This window comes from Varanus komodoensis, unplaced genomic scaffold (genome assembly GCF_004798865.1).
Source record: "Varanus komodoensis strain SLA01 unplaced genomic scaffold, ASM479886v1 scaffold30, whole genome shotgun sequence".
NCBI lineage: Eukaryota > Metazoa > Chordata > Lepidosauria > Squamata > Varanidae > Varanus > Varanus komodoensis.
In genome coordinates this window covers 4,852,831-4,870,426 of record NW_025335762.1, presented here as the reverse complement: position 1 = coordinate 4,870,426, position 17,596 = coordinate 4,852,831, and the positions used below count along the sequence as shown (strand labels likewise).

At 42.8% G+C, this 17,596-nt stretch overlaps 1 protein-coding gene across 5 annotated transcripts in view; it reads right to left on the bottom strand.

Annotated features, from left to right (window-relative positions):
• The window catches only part of PPP2R2A (protein phosphatase 2 regulatory subunit Balpha), an 82,596-nt gene that overhangs the window by 2,823 nt on the left and 62,177 nt on the right, over positions 1 to 17,596 (bottom strand). For all 5 annotated transcript variants that reach the window (XM_044437484.1, XM_044437485.1, XM_044437482.1 and 2 more), the window contains 6 exons: positions 8,822 to 8,987; positions 6,946 to 7,058; positions 5,331 to 5,508; positions 4,412 to 4,576; positions 3,317 to 3,486; positions 1,052 to 1,143 (listed from right to left, as the gene is read on the bottom strand). In XM_044437484.1, the coding sequence (XP_044293419.1) occupies positions 1,052 to 1,143; positions 3,317 to 3,486; positions 4,412 to 4,576; positions 5,331 to 5,508; positions 6,946 to 7,058; positions 8,822 to 8,987 (884 nt within the window). The remainder of the gene's footprint in view (positions 1 to 1,051; positions 1,144 to 3,316; positions 3,487 to 4,411; positions 4,577 to 5,330; positions 5,509 to 6,945; positions 7,059 to 8,821; positions 8,988 to 17,596) is intronic.

Here is a 17,596-nt window from a genome sequence, read left to right as displayed (position 1 = left end):
GCAAATGTATTGGATTAGAGGTTACTTCATCAAATGTATCATTGAATAAGCCAAAGTTGTAAGTAATAGGGAGTAGTCTTCTACCTTGCTAAACCTGTTATTTCTTTATTTGTATTTTTTACACTGCCCATCAGTCCAAAGGCTCCCTGGGCAGTTTACAAAATCAAAATACAATAATAAATATAAAACAATCATTATAAAATCACCATAAAATACATAATAGATTAATACATTATGATATTACAGTATTATATTATCGCCAACAGAACTCAATCAATCTTGGTTACAGTATGAATATAAAAAATGGGAATAAAAATCTAATTACTAAAATATTGGGAAAATAGAAAGGTTTTCACCTGGTGCTGAAAGGAACATAAAGTAGGCACAGCTCTTTGGAGAGCTGATTCTATAGGTTGGTGCCACATCCGAGAAGGCCCTTCCCCTAGTATCCACCTTCCTTGCTTCCTCTGGAGAGTGCTCTTTGAGGAGGACCTCTAGTGTCGATCTCAGTGTAAACATTATTTGCTGTTGTTTACATTAATTTTCACTTACAATATAAAATACCATGATCTAAAAACCAAAGTTTTAAAAATGTATATAACCTCAACCACAGTGATCACTCATATAAAATGAGTATGTTTCACAGCGACTGGAACATTTGCAGGGCTGGGCTGAGCGCAATCTCATATGTTAGGGGAACATTAATCACCATGCCCTGTACTGAAACCTCATCTAGTCATGCTTTCCTTGTTGACATGATTTTCATGCCTCCATGCCTCAGAGAATGTCTGTTTCCAAAAAGATCCACCTCCTGAGATCTAAACTCTCTGATGAAGACATCTCTTGCCTCTGGACATACGTCCTCTTTTCATATAGCTCCTTGCCCCAGAAATTTCCTCCCACTCATTTGGTTTAATGTTAAAATGTTCTGGGAACAGAAAAGCTGAAATGAAGGAATGTCTCCCTAAGATGCTCAACCCAAGAAGAAAGCCTTCAATCACCAGCTAGAACTCTCACGTAATCAGAATGGGGGTGTGGGGAGAGAACTTACCTGTCAGATCCATTCCAGCAGCACTCAAATTTGTCAAAAATGCAGTCATTTTCATAGAGTGAACAAAGTTTACTTCTGAGGTATTCATGTACCTGGAAGGGAACACATTATTAGTTAGGAGAAATAAAATAGGATGAATCAGACTTTTAAGGAATAACGTCTTGAAACCCTTTTATGCTACTCAGCAACCTCTTCTATTTCGAAAAGTTTCAAAAACAGCAAGTAGGACAGAATGGCTTTTAGCCTGTAAAACCTCCTACAGTTCAGGACTGCAATACCCGAGAAAGCCAGTATGGTGTAGTGGTTAAGAATGCAGGACTGGGACTCCGGAGATTTGGGTTCTAGTCCCCACTCGGCCATGTTGCCAACTGGCCACTCACAGACTCTCTGCCCAAGCTACCTCACAGGGTAGTTGTTGTGGGGATAGGACTGAAAGCAAGAAGAGAGGACTAATGTCTGCGGCTTTGAGTTCTTTGTAAGAAAAAAGGTGGAATATAAATCTAATAAATAAAACCCGAAGGAACATCTTTTAGTATGGACCTAGGCAGACCCTATAATAAACATCTGAGAGCTTCTTCCAAGAACTTCCCCTGAGGGAGGTGTGGAGGACGGTAACAAGAGGGAGGGCCTTTTTGGTCGTTGGCCTCCAATGATGGTATGTTTTTGCCACTGATGCCCACTTAACATTAACATTATATTTTTTGACAGAAAGACAAAACTTTGCTCCATTTCCAGGTGTTTGATGGAATATGCTAGGTGATTTAATGTATCAAGCTGAATTGTTTGTCACTGATAGCTTCACTGTTTTATGGGATGGCTGTATTTTAATGTAAAAATGAAACAGTAACAATTATCCATATTTTAATTCTAATGCAGACCACATCAGCAACAGCTGCAGCAACAATGACCACCACCACCACTCACGTGGCAAAGGGAAGATGGGGGTTTCATTTTATTAGTAGCAGCAAAAGGGTTGGTTTCCTTTACATGCTTCCATCTGCTTCAACAAAAGAGGAAGCTAATTTTATCTTCTTGAGAGTAGCCATCCTGTTAAAAACTTTTTGAAGAGCTTTTGCAAGACAGGATATGGCTCTCTTCCCACACTAGAAAACTCCCAAATATCTATGCCAATCAGTAGAGCCTGTAATCCTGAAACTCACTCATCAGGAAATAATACTCACTTAAACTAGTGAAACTTGTTTCTGAGTAAACAAAGAAATCTAAGACCTCCTATGCTTCTGTCTAATTTTCTTTGCAAATGGAGAGAAAGCCAATTTTCTGAGCTCAGCAAGGTGTGTGTGTATTGATCATGAAAGTGTCTTGAGTAAAACTGGGCAACAGATTGGTGTTTAAAAGCTATAAAATGCCAATATACTAATGGATGCATTCTTACTTCTGCTTCAAAATAATTGCTTTCATTCAGTCAAATTTGACTGAAATATATAAAATCTCACTTGTGGTCAATGAACTAGGATACACTTAATTAGATGACAGCCCAGCCATTTTTTCTGTTACCTACAGCCATTTGAGCACTCTCAAATCACTACAGGGCCCTCTAATCATTGATAGGTCCTTCTGTTCTTCAGAACCACCTGGTTGTTAAGTTATAAGGACCTGGAATGAGAAGGGACAAAAAAAGAGGAGGAGGAGAAGAGGAGGATGCTTATCTGCAGGAAGAGGAAGATGTGCTCAGTGGTGGTATGGTGCAACACTTTTCTCCCATGTGAAGGTGCTCCTTTTCACAGATCAGCCCTCCTAAGATGGCTTAAGTGCTGCCTCAATGATGGATCTGACTTCTTGGGGCAGTGACTCTGCCACAGGCTCTATGACATAATTTGCCATGCTGTTATAGTCGGAAGGGTCCCAGTGTTGGGGTGGAGAACTCAGCCCTGGTCTTGTGAGATCAAGTCCTGGCTGTGTGGGAGCCAGAGGATGGCTGCCTTGGCCATCGTGGGGTGGTGAGAATGCAGTCCATCCTGTCTTTCCTAATCTTTGTGAGCACCCTTGTGATCAGGGGGAAAACATGTGGAACAGAGTTCCTTGCCACTGGAGGAGGTGTCTCCCAAGGAGTCAGCCACATGTTAACCCATACGTGCTACTTTTCTTACACACAAAAGCAGGTTCTCTTACCATGACAAAATTCAGGAATGCTATTTTTGTAACTGCACTGCTCAACACAATATGCTTCTCCATACAGATTTTGAAAGTTCTTGGGCATACACAGTACTTCCAGTGATCAAACCTGAAACTGTTCATACAGCATACCTGGTATGTTTCCACAGGTCTGTTTTCCATATTTAAATCCCAAATTTTCACAGACAAATAATCTCTAGTCATCATGTATCGACCACTATGGCTGAATTTGACATCAGATATGGAAGAGATGATTTCAGAGAAAAATGACCGGTTGCTAGGATCTTCTGGCTCTTCAAACACTGCAAATAGGAGACAAACATAACAGTTTGCCCAGTACATCTCAGAGATGTTCTTTTCTGACGAACTTTGGAAAGCAAAGACTGCACTATCAATACTGCAAAACTGAAATGGTTCTTAAGTGAAATGTCACACATTAGCTGCCTGATAAAAGATTCTCTGTGGCAATAGGAGGATTTTTGTAAACAGAGTCCTCAAAGAAACTTCAAAGTCTTCAGAGGACCTTCTTCTGGCAGTGGCTGGCAGATGTGTAAGCAAAATTATGTTTGCTTCTAGGTTAAAATGAAGAATGCACACATGCACCTATCTGCAACCAGATAGCTCAAATCTTGTGCCAAGACAAGTGAATTTCTGTAGCCTGTATATTCAGATTAACAAAATCTTATTTTGATTAATTTATTTTGCAATCTGCTAATAAGCAAGAGTAAAGTGCTGTTTACAATACTGAAGCATCACCACTGGACAATTTACCTCAGTCACCACCCCCTCAGTTACTGGGAGCTCAACTAACATTACTGCCCACATATTTTCCAGAACATCTCCGCAATCATGGGGAAAGAATAGTGCTTATAAGAAAAATAAATGAAAACCCAAAATCCTCAGGAAGCAGAGTTCAGCGATATTATACCCTGCAGCTTTTCTGTACAGTTCTACAGCATCTACAGAGCCCCCATCATCTTGCCCCCCATTATGCATTGCCTTTACTGGACCTGGGGGAACAGTATGGCATAGAAGATTTAGAGTGATCTGGCAAGATACCATGCTGCCCTAACATGCCTAATTGGTAAAACATTGGGTGCCAAATGTGTTTTAAATGCACAATATTTTTTGCAGACAGGCTGAAATAACCCCCCTCTCTCACCTCACTTTGACACTGATTAGCTCAAGAAAAATAGCAGGTCAACTTGGATTGAAAGAATTACTCACATTTCGAATGCCTGTCACAGAGTGCCGATGCTCTCATGTCACACAGACGGATCGTTCCTTTACTACTGCTGTATACAAATGTGTTACAGCTGTTTGGATGGAATTCTGCTGCCGTTATCACCTCTGTCAGTTCCTCCATGTTGGCAGGCTTAATATCTACAATATCTTGAGTTTTTCAATGTTAAGGAGCTACCCTTGGGTAATTTTCCTGGCCTCTAAACAGCAATGGTAGGCAAACAGATGTCTGGTGTGCACTGTTCTTTGGGGAAGAGACTGGATAAAGCGGATTTAAAGGGCTGCTCAGCCATTTGGGAACGGCATGCTTTCATGCTGCAAGACCGTATCTTGCCAACTTGGGGCTATGAGTGGTCCATTTTATACAGTGGGTATCAGGAACATTCTTCCTCTACACTAAGCAGCTACAGCGAACAACTGAATGCAGCAGTGATGCAGCCCTTGCCACCCATATGAACATCTTCCCAAGTGTTGGCTCCACCAACAGGTTTTCAAAGGCACAGTGCTTCTGATATTGGAGGTCAACATCAGTTCTCCCTACTGACACACTGGGGCTCAACCACCACTTTATATCCTTGCCCGTTCTACCCGGTCTTTATGCAGGAGGATGGATTTCCTTGTTTTCCTGTCCATGCCTTTTTCCTTCCATAGAATATCTCTTACACTGTAAGCTATTAACTTTAAACCAAAGCCTAACTTTTGTGCTTTGGCAGAAAATAAATAGTAAAATTTTCAAGAAGCAAAGCATTAGCATTCTTTGTCCGACCTCTAATCTTACTCGGATAGATATTTACTTCAGCAGCAGTCACCAGTGAACAGCATAAAATGCATGCAATGCTACTGCAAGAGGAATGAAATGATCTTCAATCTAGTGGAATATGAACGTATTTGGGGGAAAAGATACTAAAACTTCTGTCCGTTATTTCTAGGTGCCACAAATTAATACGCAAGTCATCTGCAGACAGGTATGTTTCATAGTCGCTATTGATGGAAATCGAGTTGATGTGGTATGTATGAGCATTGGCAAATATCCTCCGTGGACTGGCTTCCACCATGAGATCCATGGGTCTGAATACTGGCACCTAAAGAAACCAGAAGAATAAGCACATGAACAGCTATGCAGAAAACAGTAACTGAGAATTAATCTTCAAGTGCCCCAACGTCCAGTGTCCTTAGCCTGACAGGCAGAAACACAACATCCCCATGCATGGGAAGGTGCGGATTGAATAGGGTAGGAAAAAGTACACAAAAACGTGACAAGGGCATTGAACCCAATTCAAGTTACTGCTGCCACCTTACCCATATTTTTCATCCCTTACTGAAGATTCATGAAAGCACACATCATTAAGAACCCTCTTAAACCTAAGAGAAGACTAGAAATGTAAAGTTGAAATTCTGTGAAGAGCAGGATTTGAAGTGGCCACTCCCAGGGCGATGCTAAAACCTTTTTCCTCACCACCATGCAACCTCCCCATGCTTGGTACCTTGCATCATCAATATGCACTGTGATTTACCAAGCAAAAGCCCCCAACCATAAAGCAGGAAGAGGGAGATAGAGAGGAGTAAATTGGAAGAATGTGATGTTATTTCATTCAGCAGCTGCTATTTCACCACATCCTTAGTAAAGAGCAAAAGGAGATACACAGTGGCATGCAGATAGGGAAAGTCGGAGATGAAGTCCAGGACTCCAAGAGGGCCTTAACTAAATGGCAGGGCTGTGTTACAGCATGCCGCTTAAAGGGGTGGCAGGGTGGGGCAGGTACTTACGCTAAACCAACATGGTATCTCTTCCAATCCCTACTTTCTACCAGCAGCTTAATTCTTCATACTGTAGGCTGACAACACAGTGTGGTATACTAGCAGAGCCTACAGCAATTCCCTCTGCTCTAAACCTCCATGGTTTCAGGGCATGGTCCAAGGCAGGAGTGGGCAACATGTGGCCCTCCAGATATTTTGTCCTATAGCTCCCATCACCTCTAGTCAGCATAGTCAAGGCTGATGAGGCTTTTTAGGCCAAAAACATTCAGAGGGCCAGAATTGCACATCTAGAGTACAGCATTGGGGTGTGGGCACTGGCTGATAGGAAGCACCTGAGAATCATATATATGTAGACGTGTGAGCTTCAGTTTTCTGATGGAAGAAAGATGGGATTTGAGTGTGTTAACTGAACAAAAATATAGTGGCTCAAGCATGGTTTGCACAAACATGGTTTCATCTTCCAGTTAGGCAAACCATGATTTGGAGCTGATTGTCTGCTTTCATTTTCCATCTGCAGAATGTGCTACATGGACCTCCAGAAGAGGCACAATGACTGTAATTGTCTGTAAATTCTGGCATTCTTTCAAACAAATTGCTGGTCACCTGCAAGACATGTTTGTCATTTTGAGTTAAGATGCATGTCCTGTTTGGGCTGAGCCGGTGAGCATCTTGTACCACTGCTGTTAGGGATAAAGCATGGTATTTGCAGCTGCAGAGCTGAATCCCACAAGGTCAGACTTACAAATAAAGGCGATCCTTACCCGTAATGTTGTGACTGTGGTGGGGTCCCTATATCTCCCATCTTCTTCCTTCAAGTTATAGCCCTCTGGCCTTTTATCTCTTTCACTGATTTTCCATAGTTTTATTGTTTTGTCTGAAAAAGCATCACAATGGTCAAGATGAGAACTGTTAAGAATGCCCAAACCTTCACCAATGAAACAGAACGATAACCCAAAGAAAGAAAAGAACTCTAGTTTACAAACTCTGGCTGAATGTTACTCATTATTTAAACCATAGGTGTTGGTTCTCATGCCTATGGACCAGATCCAATCTCCCTGGGGTCCAAAATCTGGCCTTCTGGCCCCAGAAGCCATCACTGAACACTGATTTTTTTTCTTTTTTCTTTGGTTCTTTCCCAGTTTTTGCACATTCCCTCCATTCTAAAAGATTAAAATGCCCTTCCTAAGGCTTTAAACTACAGTATGCTGGTATTTTTGTAATTTTTCTCCCATTCCTTTCATCTTAGCTTGCCCACCATTGGGTTGTAGTCAACAGAAACTGAAATTAAATTTAGCCCTTGATCTCAATGAGGATTCAACCTCTCTGCAGTAGTTTTATCAGTAAGGGTATTTTTTAATGAATATTTGAATTACTCAGAGCAGCCTCATGACCTGTGATGTGACACTTTTGAACCACACCTTATGCCTAACAGCCTAACTTAAAAGATCAAAGAAACCATTTTCCAGAAGTAGGACAAGTTCAAAAGTGCACATTTGGTATGGAACCAAAAGAAGAATACAACCAATGAACTGACTTTCAAATACTGCATTCTGCAATCCTGATTAACACGGTAGTGTCCAAGAAGGAACACAAAATATTACAAAATCTTAAATAGCCTGACTATAGAGGGTGGGACACTGATTTCTGCAGATCACCTTCCTATACGATACATAGTCAGCTAGATCCTTCACACACCTTTCTCACAATTTCCTTTAGGAGTAATTTAGATCCTTCACACACCTTTCTCACAATTTCCTTTAGGAGTAATTTAGAGTTTGGAGGAAGTGAAACCAGGAGCTGGGAGTGCTCCACACATTGGAGCACCCTCAAAGTTCTCTTGGAGGAAACGAACATAACAACCCTGTTCAGTGAGACTGGGGGGGTCTCTCTCTTGGTATCTTGCCCTTCCACCAAAAACTGGTGCCCAGCTGACTAATATGACATACAGATTAAAGCAAAATCTTGGTAAAGCCTAACACAAGAACAGATCCATTAAGACACAATGGAAGTCATTGCCAGCACCCAGCCAGTTACGCGTAACCCCTCTTCAAGAGCAGACCAGCTTACAAGGCAGAGGCACGCCTATGTAGAAACCTATATGCCTGTGGGGGGGGGGGGGACAATGGAGAGGGGGAGCCAAGCTAGTCTCCCTTGGCAGGGATCTTTGGAGCCTGGGAGCACCCACTGAGAGGGTGCTCCCTTGTGATCCCACTAATATGCCTCAAATGCTGGTGAAACCCTTCCCTAAATTTCTTTAAATCCTTACAGAATTATATGGGATAATGCAGTCTTCCTGGTAGCCTGGTGCCAAGCCATATGGGGGTCACGACCAGCACTTTGTGCCCCGAGCTCCCTGTCATGTGCTCCCTCTCACTAGTCCCAATCAAGAATCTGGCTGCTACATTCTGTACCTGCTGAAGTACTGAAGCCCTTGGCAAGCCAGCACTTTCTTATAGCAGTCTGTCAGATGCTTTTGGCAAGCCCACAAGGAAGACCTTGTGCAAGGAAAGGCAGAAGATGTACTTGACACTCAAGTCAGCCAATGCAACAGGTACTTACATGAACAAAGATGAAGGGGTTTGCAAATACGCGCGTGCAAAACTCTGATAAATTATTAATGAATCAGTGAAGACTTACCATTTGTGGACAATAAAAACTGAGCAGCATTTTTCTGGGGTAACCACCTAATTTTGTTGATCTTTTCTTCAATTTCTAAACTTTTCAAGTAGTCGAACTCTGGTTCATGGCTTTGAAAGGTACTGTAAACATTGTATTCTCCTCTGCTGTGAGATAGTGTTTTGTTCTGAGAGGGAAAAACAGGAGAGACGCATGTCGTTCAGTGAATAGGTGACCAGGCCAGCTGCAGTCTAGAATTGTGGAACTGAAGAAGAATGGCAGCACCCCATACATTGCTGGGGCTGCCATCTTATTAAAGAGCTCTTAGCTGGCAAAGTATTTGAGCTTATTGACCGAATCTGCATTCATTTGCAGTTCATGAGCATTAGAATTCTGAAGGCGCACTTTACATAAAATGCAGCAGGGACCGTCTTAGAAAAAGCAACGTCTTTTCAGAGGACTACTTAAAATCTGCTTCCCAGTTAATTAGATACATCTTTTTCACTCAGATGATAATAATAAAAGCTAATTTAGTTTAACTGATTGACTACACATTGCTGTCCTGATCGTGTAAGGGACACCCCTGAAAGCAAATGGGGGTGGGGGAAGCCCTCCCTGATGATTGGTTATTAGAGGAAACAGACAGTTTTTTGTGTGCAGGGAAGGAAGGGATTTGTGACCACTACTTTCTCCTATAGTGATGCTTGTTACTGGGTTAAAATGCCTGTCTGATGGTTATCATGTATCAATTTTGTTTTATTCAAACTTGCCTTGTAGGCCAATACTCAGGTATCAAGGTAGGAGAAGAATCAATATAAATGACATAAGCACAGACTTAACAAAAATACTCTTGCAAATATAAGTACACTCAAGAAGGTCTGGCAAGCTTGTGTTTCCTGCTTTGTAATATAGAAAAAGAGCGAGTCAGAAGGGGTCTCCTGGACCATCTAGTCTGACCCCTGGCTCTAGCCAGCTCCGCTCATGACATGCCTACCATGTACATGTCTAACCTATCCTTGAACACCCTCACCAATGGGGTCTCAACCACCTCAACCAATATGTGACCCCACCCCTCACCGATGGGGCCTCAACCAATATGTGACCTTTCAAGTCAAAGAATTGTGGGGTCAGGTCCTTCACCGGCTTCAGTTATTCCTATAAACCAGCCTTCTTCAACCTGTAACCCTCTAAACACGTTGAACCACAACTTCCACCATTACTGGCCAACATGATTGTTAGCCAGAAATGGTGGATACGGCAGTCCAACCTAACTGGTGGCCACCAGGCTGGGGTGAGCATACCACTTTCAGCCCAGTCTGATCAGAAGAAAGATAAAGATGAAGGGACAGATGCCATGGAATGCATTACACAGGCAAAGATGTGGCCTAGACAGGTAGGCAGTGCAAGATGCCAAACCTTACAAAAAGTATTGAGGAAAGTGCAAAAGTATTGAGGAAATAAGTCTGTTCTTTAAAAAAAAAAAAAAGTTAGAGATCTGTGCCATACCCACTGTGACCATTTTTTTGTCCCTCCTTCTCAAAAGAGACAAAATATTTGGTCTTGCCAGTGTGCCATGAATGCATAAGGACAGCTATTGTCCTATTCTTTCCTTCAGGCTGCCCTCTAAAAAGCTAAAGATTTTGGTACTTGCTTGCGCATAACTACTCTGTGAGGTGATGATGACATACACTCAGGTGTCATGTCCAGGCAAGAGGATGCTGACATCATTCCCAAACTATCTCAGGTGTCTTTTTCAAGCAGGAGGGAACTGTTAAGGCAGGTGGTGTTCTAGGCTGAATTCCACACCAAAGTAATTAACATTGTGCCAACATGACTCTTGCTCACTTCACTAATTTAGGGTTAGTGTTCACTTCCTGCTTCCCAGGCTGCTCCACATTACTTGCATGGTTGAAGTGTTACTACATTCTAGCCTAGGGATGCAAGAGGCAAGAGGGAGTCTGCTGAAGTCTATGAAGTGATCATGTTTCAAGCGATACTCTGTTGATTGCTTATGATGCTACTTGAAATCATCTGCTCTGAGGGGTGCTGTTTGGCTAATACAGAACAGAAAGCTGCAAATTGCCCGTGTATCCCAGTATTGTTTCCAACCGGGGTGCAGAACCTCAGACCTAAGGGCCAAATCCAGCTCTCTAAGTTCCCCAGATGGCCACACCTCATTCCTCCAGCCCTATGCCCTTTCACCCAACCCCCAACTGTTTGATGATTCCCTAAGCTTTCTGGAACTTGTTTCCCATTTTAAAATGTTTCTCCTGGGGCTTAATTGTTGGTAGTAACAACTTTAAGCTAAAATATGCAGATATTTTTGTCCCATCCAATTACTGGAATACTGCTCCTGAAAGCTTTTCTGGGATAGAACGCTGCCCTTGAACTGAAAGAGATTCGTCACCCCAGGCTTACTGGATACCTTCAGAACTGCCTTCGCCAGTGTCAGCCTGATGAGATATTTGCCCACGGCCCTTCTGACGGTGCTCACAGACTAAGAACAAATCTGGTGGCAACATGGGAGAGCACATTACCGGCAGTGGCACCTTGTTTGGGAACTCCCTCCACTAGGGAAGCTCACCAGGCACCCAATGGATTACTATCTGGAAATCAGGTCAGGACAGCTGTATTCTCAGAGGCATTGTGATGGACTGAATTGTCAAGAATAAAGCAAGCAGTGTTTTAAACCTTCAAAAGGAGTTGTCTCCCTCTGAATTAGGATTGTTTTATATTGACTGAACTGAATTGAGCTGAAAATAAGTTTGTTTCCTCAGTTAATATTATTACATATTTTATTTTTTCAATTTATTTTATGAGTTACCATTAGTTGAAGATTAGCATAGGAATTGCTTAAATCAATACAGAAGCATCTAATTTTTTTGAGTCAGATTAGTGCTCTGCCTAGCTCTACATTGTCAACACTGACTGGTAGCAACTCAACATGTTTTTGAGCAACATTTCTTCCTACCCATACTTGAAAATGCTCGAAGCTGAACCTGAGTCTTTCTGCATACAAGCCATGCACTCTAACATTAAGTTACGGCCCTTAACCACAGTCCTACCCTCCTGTACAAAGACACTACCCATGATTCTCAGGATCACTGAAAGAGGTCTTTCTCATCACCTCTCTGATCTCTTCAGTTGAAGATGCTAAGAACTGAGCCTGTGATAAGCACATACTCCACCACTAATTTATGGCCAACCCCTGCCCCCTCCCATTTTTGATCACAGCATGCTTTATGAACAAGACAAAGCATAGTTCTGCATCTACCATCAGTGCTTTCCTCTGCACATGCCAAACAACGGTATGAGTGCCCATCCATGTTCTCACCTACACAAAAAAGAATGGGAACAGTCATCGGCAGCTTCTAGCACACAGACCAGAAGTTCCCAACTTGCCTTATCATTTTTTAAGTTCCCGAGAATTTAAATTATAAATTATAGCCATATGTTATCTAGGTACTGTGCATAAAAATGCTATGTTGTTTGTCTCAGCCATAAACCACAGCATATTGATACTGAGGGTGGTTTTAACAAAGAGAACACAACCATCATCAGAAAGCATTAACATTAAAATACCAATTATCCAACATGCAATCATTCATGTGCATAGCAAAGCATGACTAATTTGTCCCACCAATTTCAATGTAACCGTGTGTGTGTGTGTGTGTGTGTGTGTGTGTGTGTGTGGTTGTGTGGGGGGGCTGGAATCTAACTAGCAGGAACTGGAGGAAACACAAGGGGCAGGGAGAACCACCACTACGTTGTAACAGTGATAACAGGACTACACATTTGACAATGTAGATATAAGCCTCCTTAAAGGATAATGAACATGCTAATGCTATAAATGTTCCCGGTTATTTTACAGGGCTGCAAGTCTCCATACACCTACATGATGAACCAACTAAAAAGACGTGCGTTCTTCAAGGAACCAGGTAAACAGTTTGCACAAGGTTGTTTGTCCTTGGCCACTTTTTTACTACTTGAAACTGCTCATTTTTGGGTGCTCAAAATATGACCATCTTTTCCCCACTCTGTACTTTTTCCTGAATCCTTAATCAATCTTTTGCTCTGCTTTTATCAAAACTCAGACCCCAGACTTTAGGGGTGAATGCGGGGAGGCACCGCCTTTTGGATCAGGCACACACAGGTTGCACACAATGTACTGAGGAAAGCCTGTAACTTGGCTGTACTTCACTAAGGGGGGGGGGGGCTACAGAGAAGTGCCACATAGAGAATCCCACTGAGATCCTTGGTCAGTCATTTCAAAGGGACTGTGACAACTAGAGAACGGAATAGTTGTTTAACTCTCTGTACAGCTCCGTCAGACAGTGCGCCCTCAAAAGGGGTTGCTTGAGGGTGCTAGATTGTAATGCCACCCAGACAGCATGATGCTAATGGGAGGCCTTTAAACTAATTTAATGAAGAAACAAACAAATCACTACACCAGACCAGCTGTCCATTTAAGAAATTTTTAACATTAAGAACTGGTGCCTAGAACTTGTTTCCCTTATTCCTCCCTTTCACCTTTTCTTTTTGTGTTGTGTCTTTTGAATTGGGAGCCCGAGGGCAGAGACTGTCTTATTATTGACCTTATACAAAACACAGTGGTGCTTTTCAGCTGAGATGCAGAATAATGCTTAAGATCAATAAAAATGCATCCACCTAAAAAAAAAAGGATATACACTTTCCCACTTCAAAACTGATGCAAATGTATGTACATCAATTAAATCTCATTTAATTAAACAATGCAGAGTTCTTTGAATTAGGTGACATTTATACCATTTTATCTATCCTGCCCCAAAGAATACACGGACCTGTCTTTTACAGAAGATGTTGAAAATTCTGTTAATGATCCCCAGACCATTCTTCACAGAAACTCATTCTGCAGGCTTCATGTGAAGACAGAATGACTGCTTAAATCTGTATAAATTGGCAGTTTAGAAGTGTCCTCTGAGAATGGTGAAATCGTTTTACTGGACTTTATGCATCAACTGTGCATACAACACAACTGTGCTTGCAACAGCAAGCAGTTAACGTGACATAAATTAATTGGGGGTTCACACACACGAACTGGCTGTGTTAAGCAGCCTTATACTTGTCAAAGGGATAAGACACTGAGGTGGTATGACCAGCAAGATGCAAAAATAATGAAGAGAGGTGGCCTTTTGTGAAATGATGGTAAGGATTTCATTTCATAGGGGTGTATCCTTGCAGTCATGTTACTGTGGGAGGCGGAGCCAAAGACAAAGTGGATGGAGCCAAAATACTAAAAACCCTCCAACTTATTTTAGCTTAATGCTTCTACTGCCAGCGATGAAGCCCCAAAAGAGGCTTTTCAATCTTTTCCAATGTGCAAAAGCCAGGAAACCATCCAATGATTTGTAGCTGGAGGAAAAGCTATCTCCTCCTTATGATCACAGCTGAGCAGATTTGGACCAAAGGCTTGAGAGGTTCCCACGGCAGGTTAAGGTGTCAAGAGAGCGCCAGTGAGGTGTAAAAGTTTAAAGTGCTGCACTGGCACTTGGAAGATCCTAGTTTTAGACCCCCGTCAGCCAGGAAGTTCTTTGGGTGCTCCTCAGCCTAACCTCCCTCGCAGGGTTGTTGTGAGGATAAAATTGAGAGGAAGAGAGGGATTTCATAAAGTGCCTTGGGTTTCTTGCAGGAAAAAAGGCTGGATACAACTGTAATATAGAACTAAATGGAGACTGGGCAGACCCATGTTCAATGCACACAAATGCACAGCCCCTGCATGAGGAGACTCACTGGTGACCCCGGACCTGTCACTCCCTGCCAGCTTCACAGAGTCTTCGTGAACTTGAAATGGGGGCGATGGCCATGCATGCCAGCTTGAAATCTTTGGAAGAAAGGAAGACGATACGGATCCAAGTAAGTTGCACACAAAGATGATCATCATTGTTATCACATTACTTTTTATATTCCAACTTGCTTCCTCTTCCAAGGAAACCATAGTGACTTACGAGGTCCTCCTCTTCTTGTTATCCCTATAACTCTGTGAAGTAGGTTAGGCTGAAGGAGAGCTGACCAGCCCAAATCTACCCAGTGAGCTCCATGGCTGATCTGCCAGGTCCCCAGTCCAACACACTAACTACCATGCCATCCTGATATGCAAACATTTCAGCGGGTCTTCATAGTCATCCTTCATTTGAATTCACCGCTGAGCTCCTATTTCTTTCCTGCAGGAGTCTGAGCTATGCAATCATGGTGCTCTTAGATGGTGCTCAAACCTCTCTATACCTGCCTCAGACAAAACAACAAACACATTCCTGGCATGGAAGTGGCCCTCAGCAACTGAGCAGCTACAACAGGTGGGCAACCCATGATCCACCACCATTGCCACAGAACTGTCTCAAGGACTTGTGTTTGGATGTCAGGCTAAACCAGGGGTTGGCAACCTCTAACACTCAAAGAGCCATTTGGACCGGTTTCCCACACAAAAGAAAACATTGGGAGCCACAAAACCCTTTTGACATCTAAAATGAAGATAATGCCGCATATATCGTTTACCTTAATGCTATGCATATCTTCATTATGATTAGCTGCAGCTCCTGTTCAGTCACTAAAAACTTTTATTTTTAATCTTACATTATAAACTAGTAGGACTCATTTCGTATATTTTGAATAGGAGAACAGCTTCCTGCAGAGTCAAAGTCAGTGCTAAAGGGCTGCATGCATTAAACAGCAAACCCGATAAGTTCATCAGCAGTAAAAGCAAATTAATCTATCCACTTATCATTAAGCGTTTGGTTTTCTTCAGAAACTTTTCTTCAATTTATTCCTGGTTGGCCTACCGGGGGAAGTCACAGATATAGGTATGTTTAGTGACTGAATAGCAGATAAACAGCCGAGTGATGCGAACTGTGACAGGTCCCAGGCTCAGCTTTTAACATTATGAGGAAGGAGATTACATTTGGACAAAGAGAAACTTTTCAGCAGTGTTTCGTGTAACATGAGCACCTGCAGCAAGCTTGTTCCACTCTTTCCCTGCAATGTCACAATTTACTTGACCTGCTAGCGCAGCGTTCCTGATTGGATGCCTCATCATCACCTATTGGTATTTTGTAACTCAGAGCCTCAGTCACAGATTGGCGGCTGTGCCATGTATTTTGGGCAACAGAGCCACCCCAGAGGGGTGCCGACCCCTGGGCTAAACCATTTAGACCAGGTGCTTTCCAGATGTTCTTGAGTACAACTCCAATAAGCCCCAGCAAAAGTGGCCAGTGGCCAGGGATGTGGCTCACCACTTCTGTAAGGGCACAGATGGCACCAGGGTATCTAACCACAGTCCAGTAATTCAAGTGTGAGCTACAGCAAGTACAACTGCTGAAGTCTTAAATTGTTGTTAATCTTAATTGTGACTGATGGCAACAACCTCATAAAGCTGCAGTTTGAAATTGCCTTCTTTCCATGAACTACTGTCTGTCCAGGTGACATACCAAGACTCATTGCAGCTCATCCTTGTTTAGCATGACATCTAAATACAGCCATAAAAATTAACATTTTTAAAGTTTCTCCAAACACTAGCCTTTGTGCATGCATAAGTTTACCATCATCATCATCATCATCTCACAGTGAACCTCAGCTGGCCTGCAGAGGTTGTCCATACAGCCCAGGGAGGTGTGGGCTCCCTAGCTGGGCCCTGCCCTCTGGCACAGAGGATATGGGAGAAATGAAGAAAAGAATCCCCTTGCTATCACTACTTCCCCTGAAAGAGCAGCAGTTGCTCACCTTCACTCCTCCTCCTCCTCCTCCTCCCTTCCAGAAATGTGCGAAGCTGGGTTGAACACTCAGACAATGCTTGCAGTGGTTTCTTCAGACACCATCCCAAACCCTTGTGTTTGGGTGAAGCTGGCCAGCTCCATGTGCCTGCTCCCTCCCTGAGGGGGAGAATAAAGCAAAGCAGATTCCAGGCCAACATGCCAGGCAGCTGACCCACCCCAGTGACCCATGGGATTCACTATGCAGGGCCTTCTTAGTAAGAGACACTCCACATGCAGCCAAGCTGTCTCCCACCCAGTGGGCTGGGCACGCCATCCACTCCAAGTGCCAGACGGGAGCCGGACTGCGTTAAGGGGTGTGCCTGTGCCCCCTTGGTGGCAAAAGGACATGACCCATCCCACGGCATCATTTAACTTGCTGTGGGCTGGACGGAGGTTCATTTGTTTTCCACCTCATTTCAGTGGCCCGGGGGAGAGTTACTCAGAATATATTTATCCCACACGAAGCCTATCTGTATTTCAGGTCATCAAACTATTTCATGACCTCAAGCTTGGCTAAAGGGAATTGCCACCCAAATTAGCCACTCTTGAACTTTATCAGTATATGGGAAAGAGAAGCCTCTTCCATTGAATCATTTTTTAAAGTTAATTTTCTTCACATCCTTATGCTTTCCAGTTCAAACAAAAAAAGGGATAGACAATTGTTGCCAGCTATGTTTCCACTAGGTGGCACTAAAAGATTAAATTAACTGTCATGGCTGGGACAAATAGGGATGTGTATGGAATCCAGTGTGTGTGTGTGTGTGGGGGGGGGAATCCAATAGATTGTGGATTACAATTTTCCAGCACCACACTAGTACCAACCTACAATGGAGCAAACTGAGTCTGCTCGTGAACTTTCATTTCCAAGGCAGGGCATAATTTGCTAATTTTAAAAATGGAAAGAATCGCTATGGACAACTCTTGTTAACTGCCCAGAGAGCCTCAGCTATTCGGCAGTATAAAAATGAAACAAACAAACAAGAAAATTGGCCTAAAACTGAAGTTTGCAAAT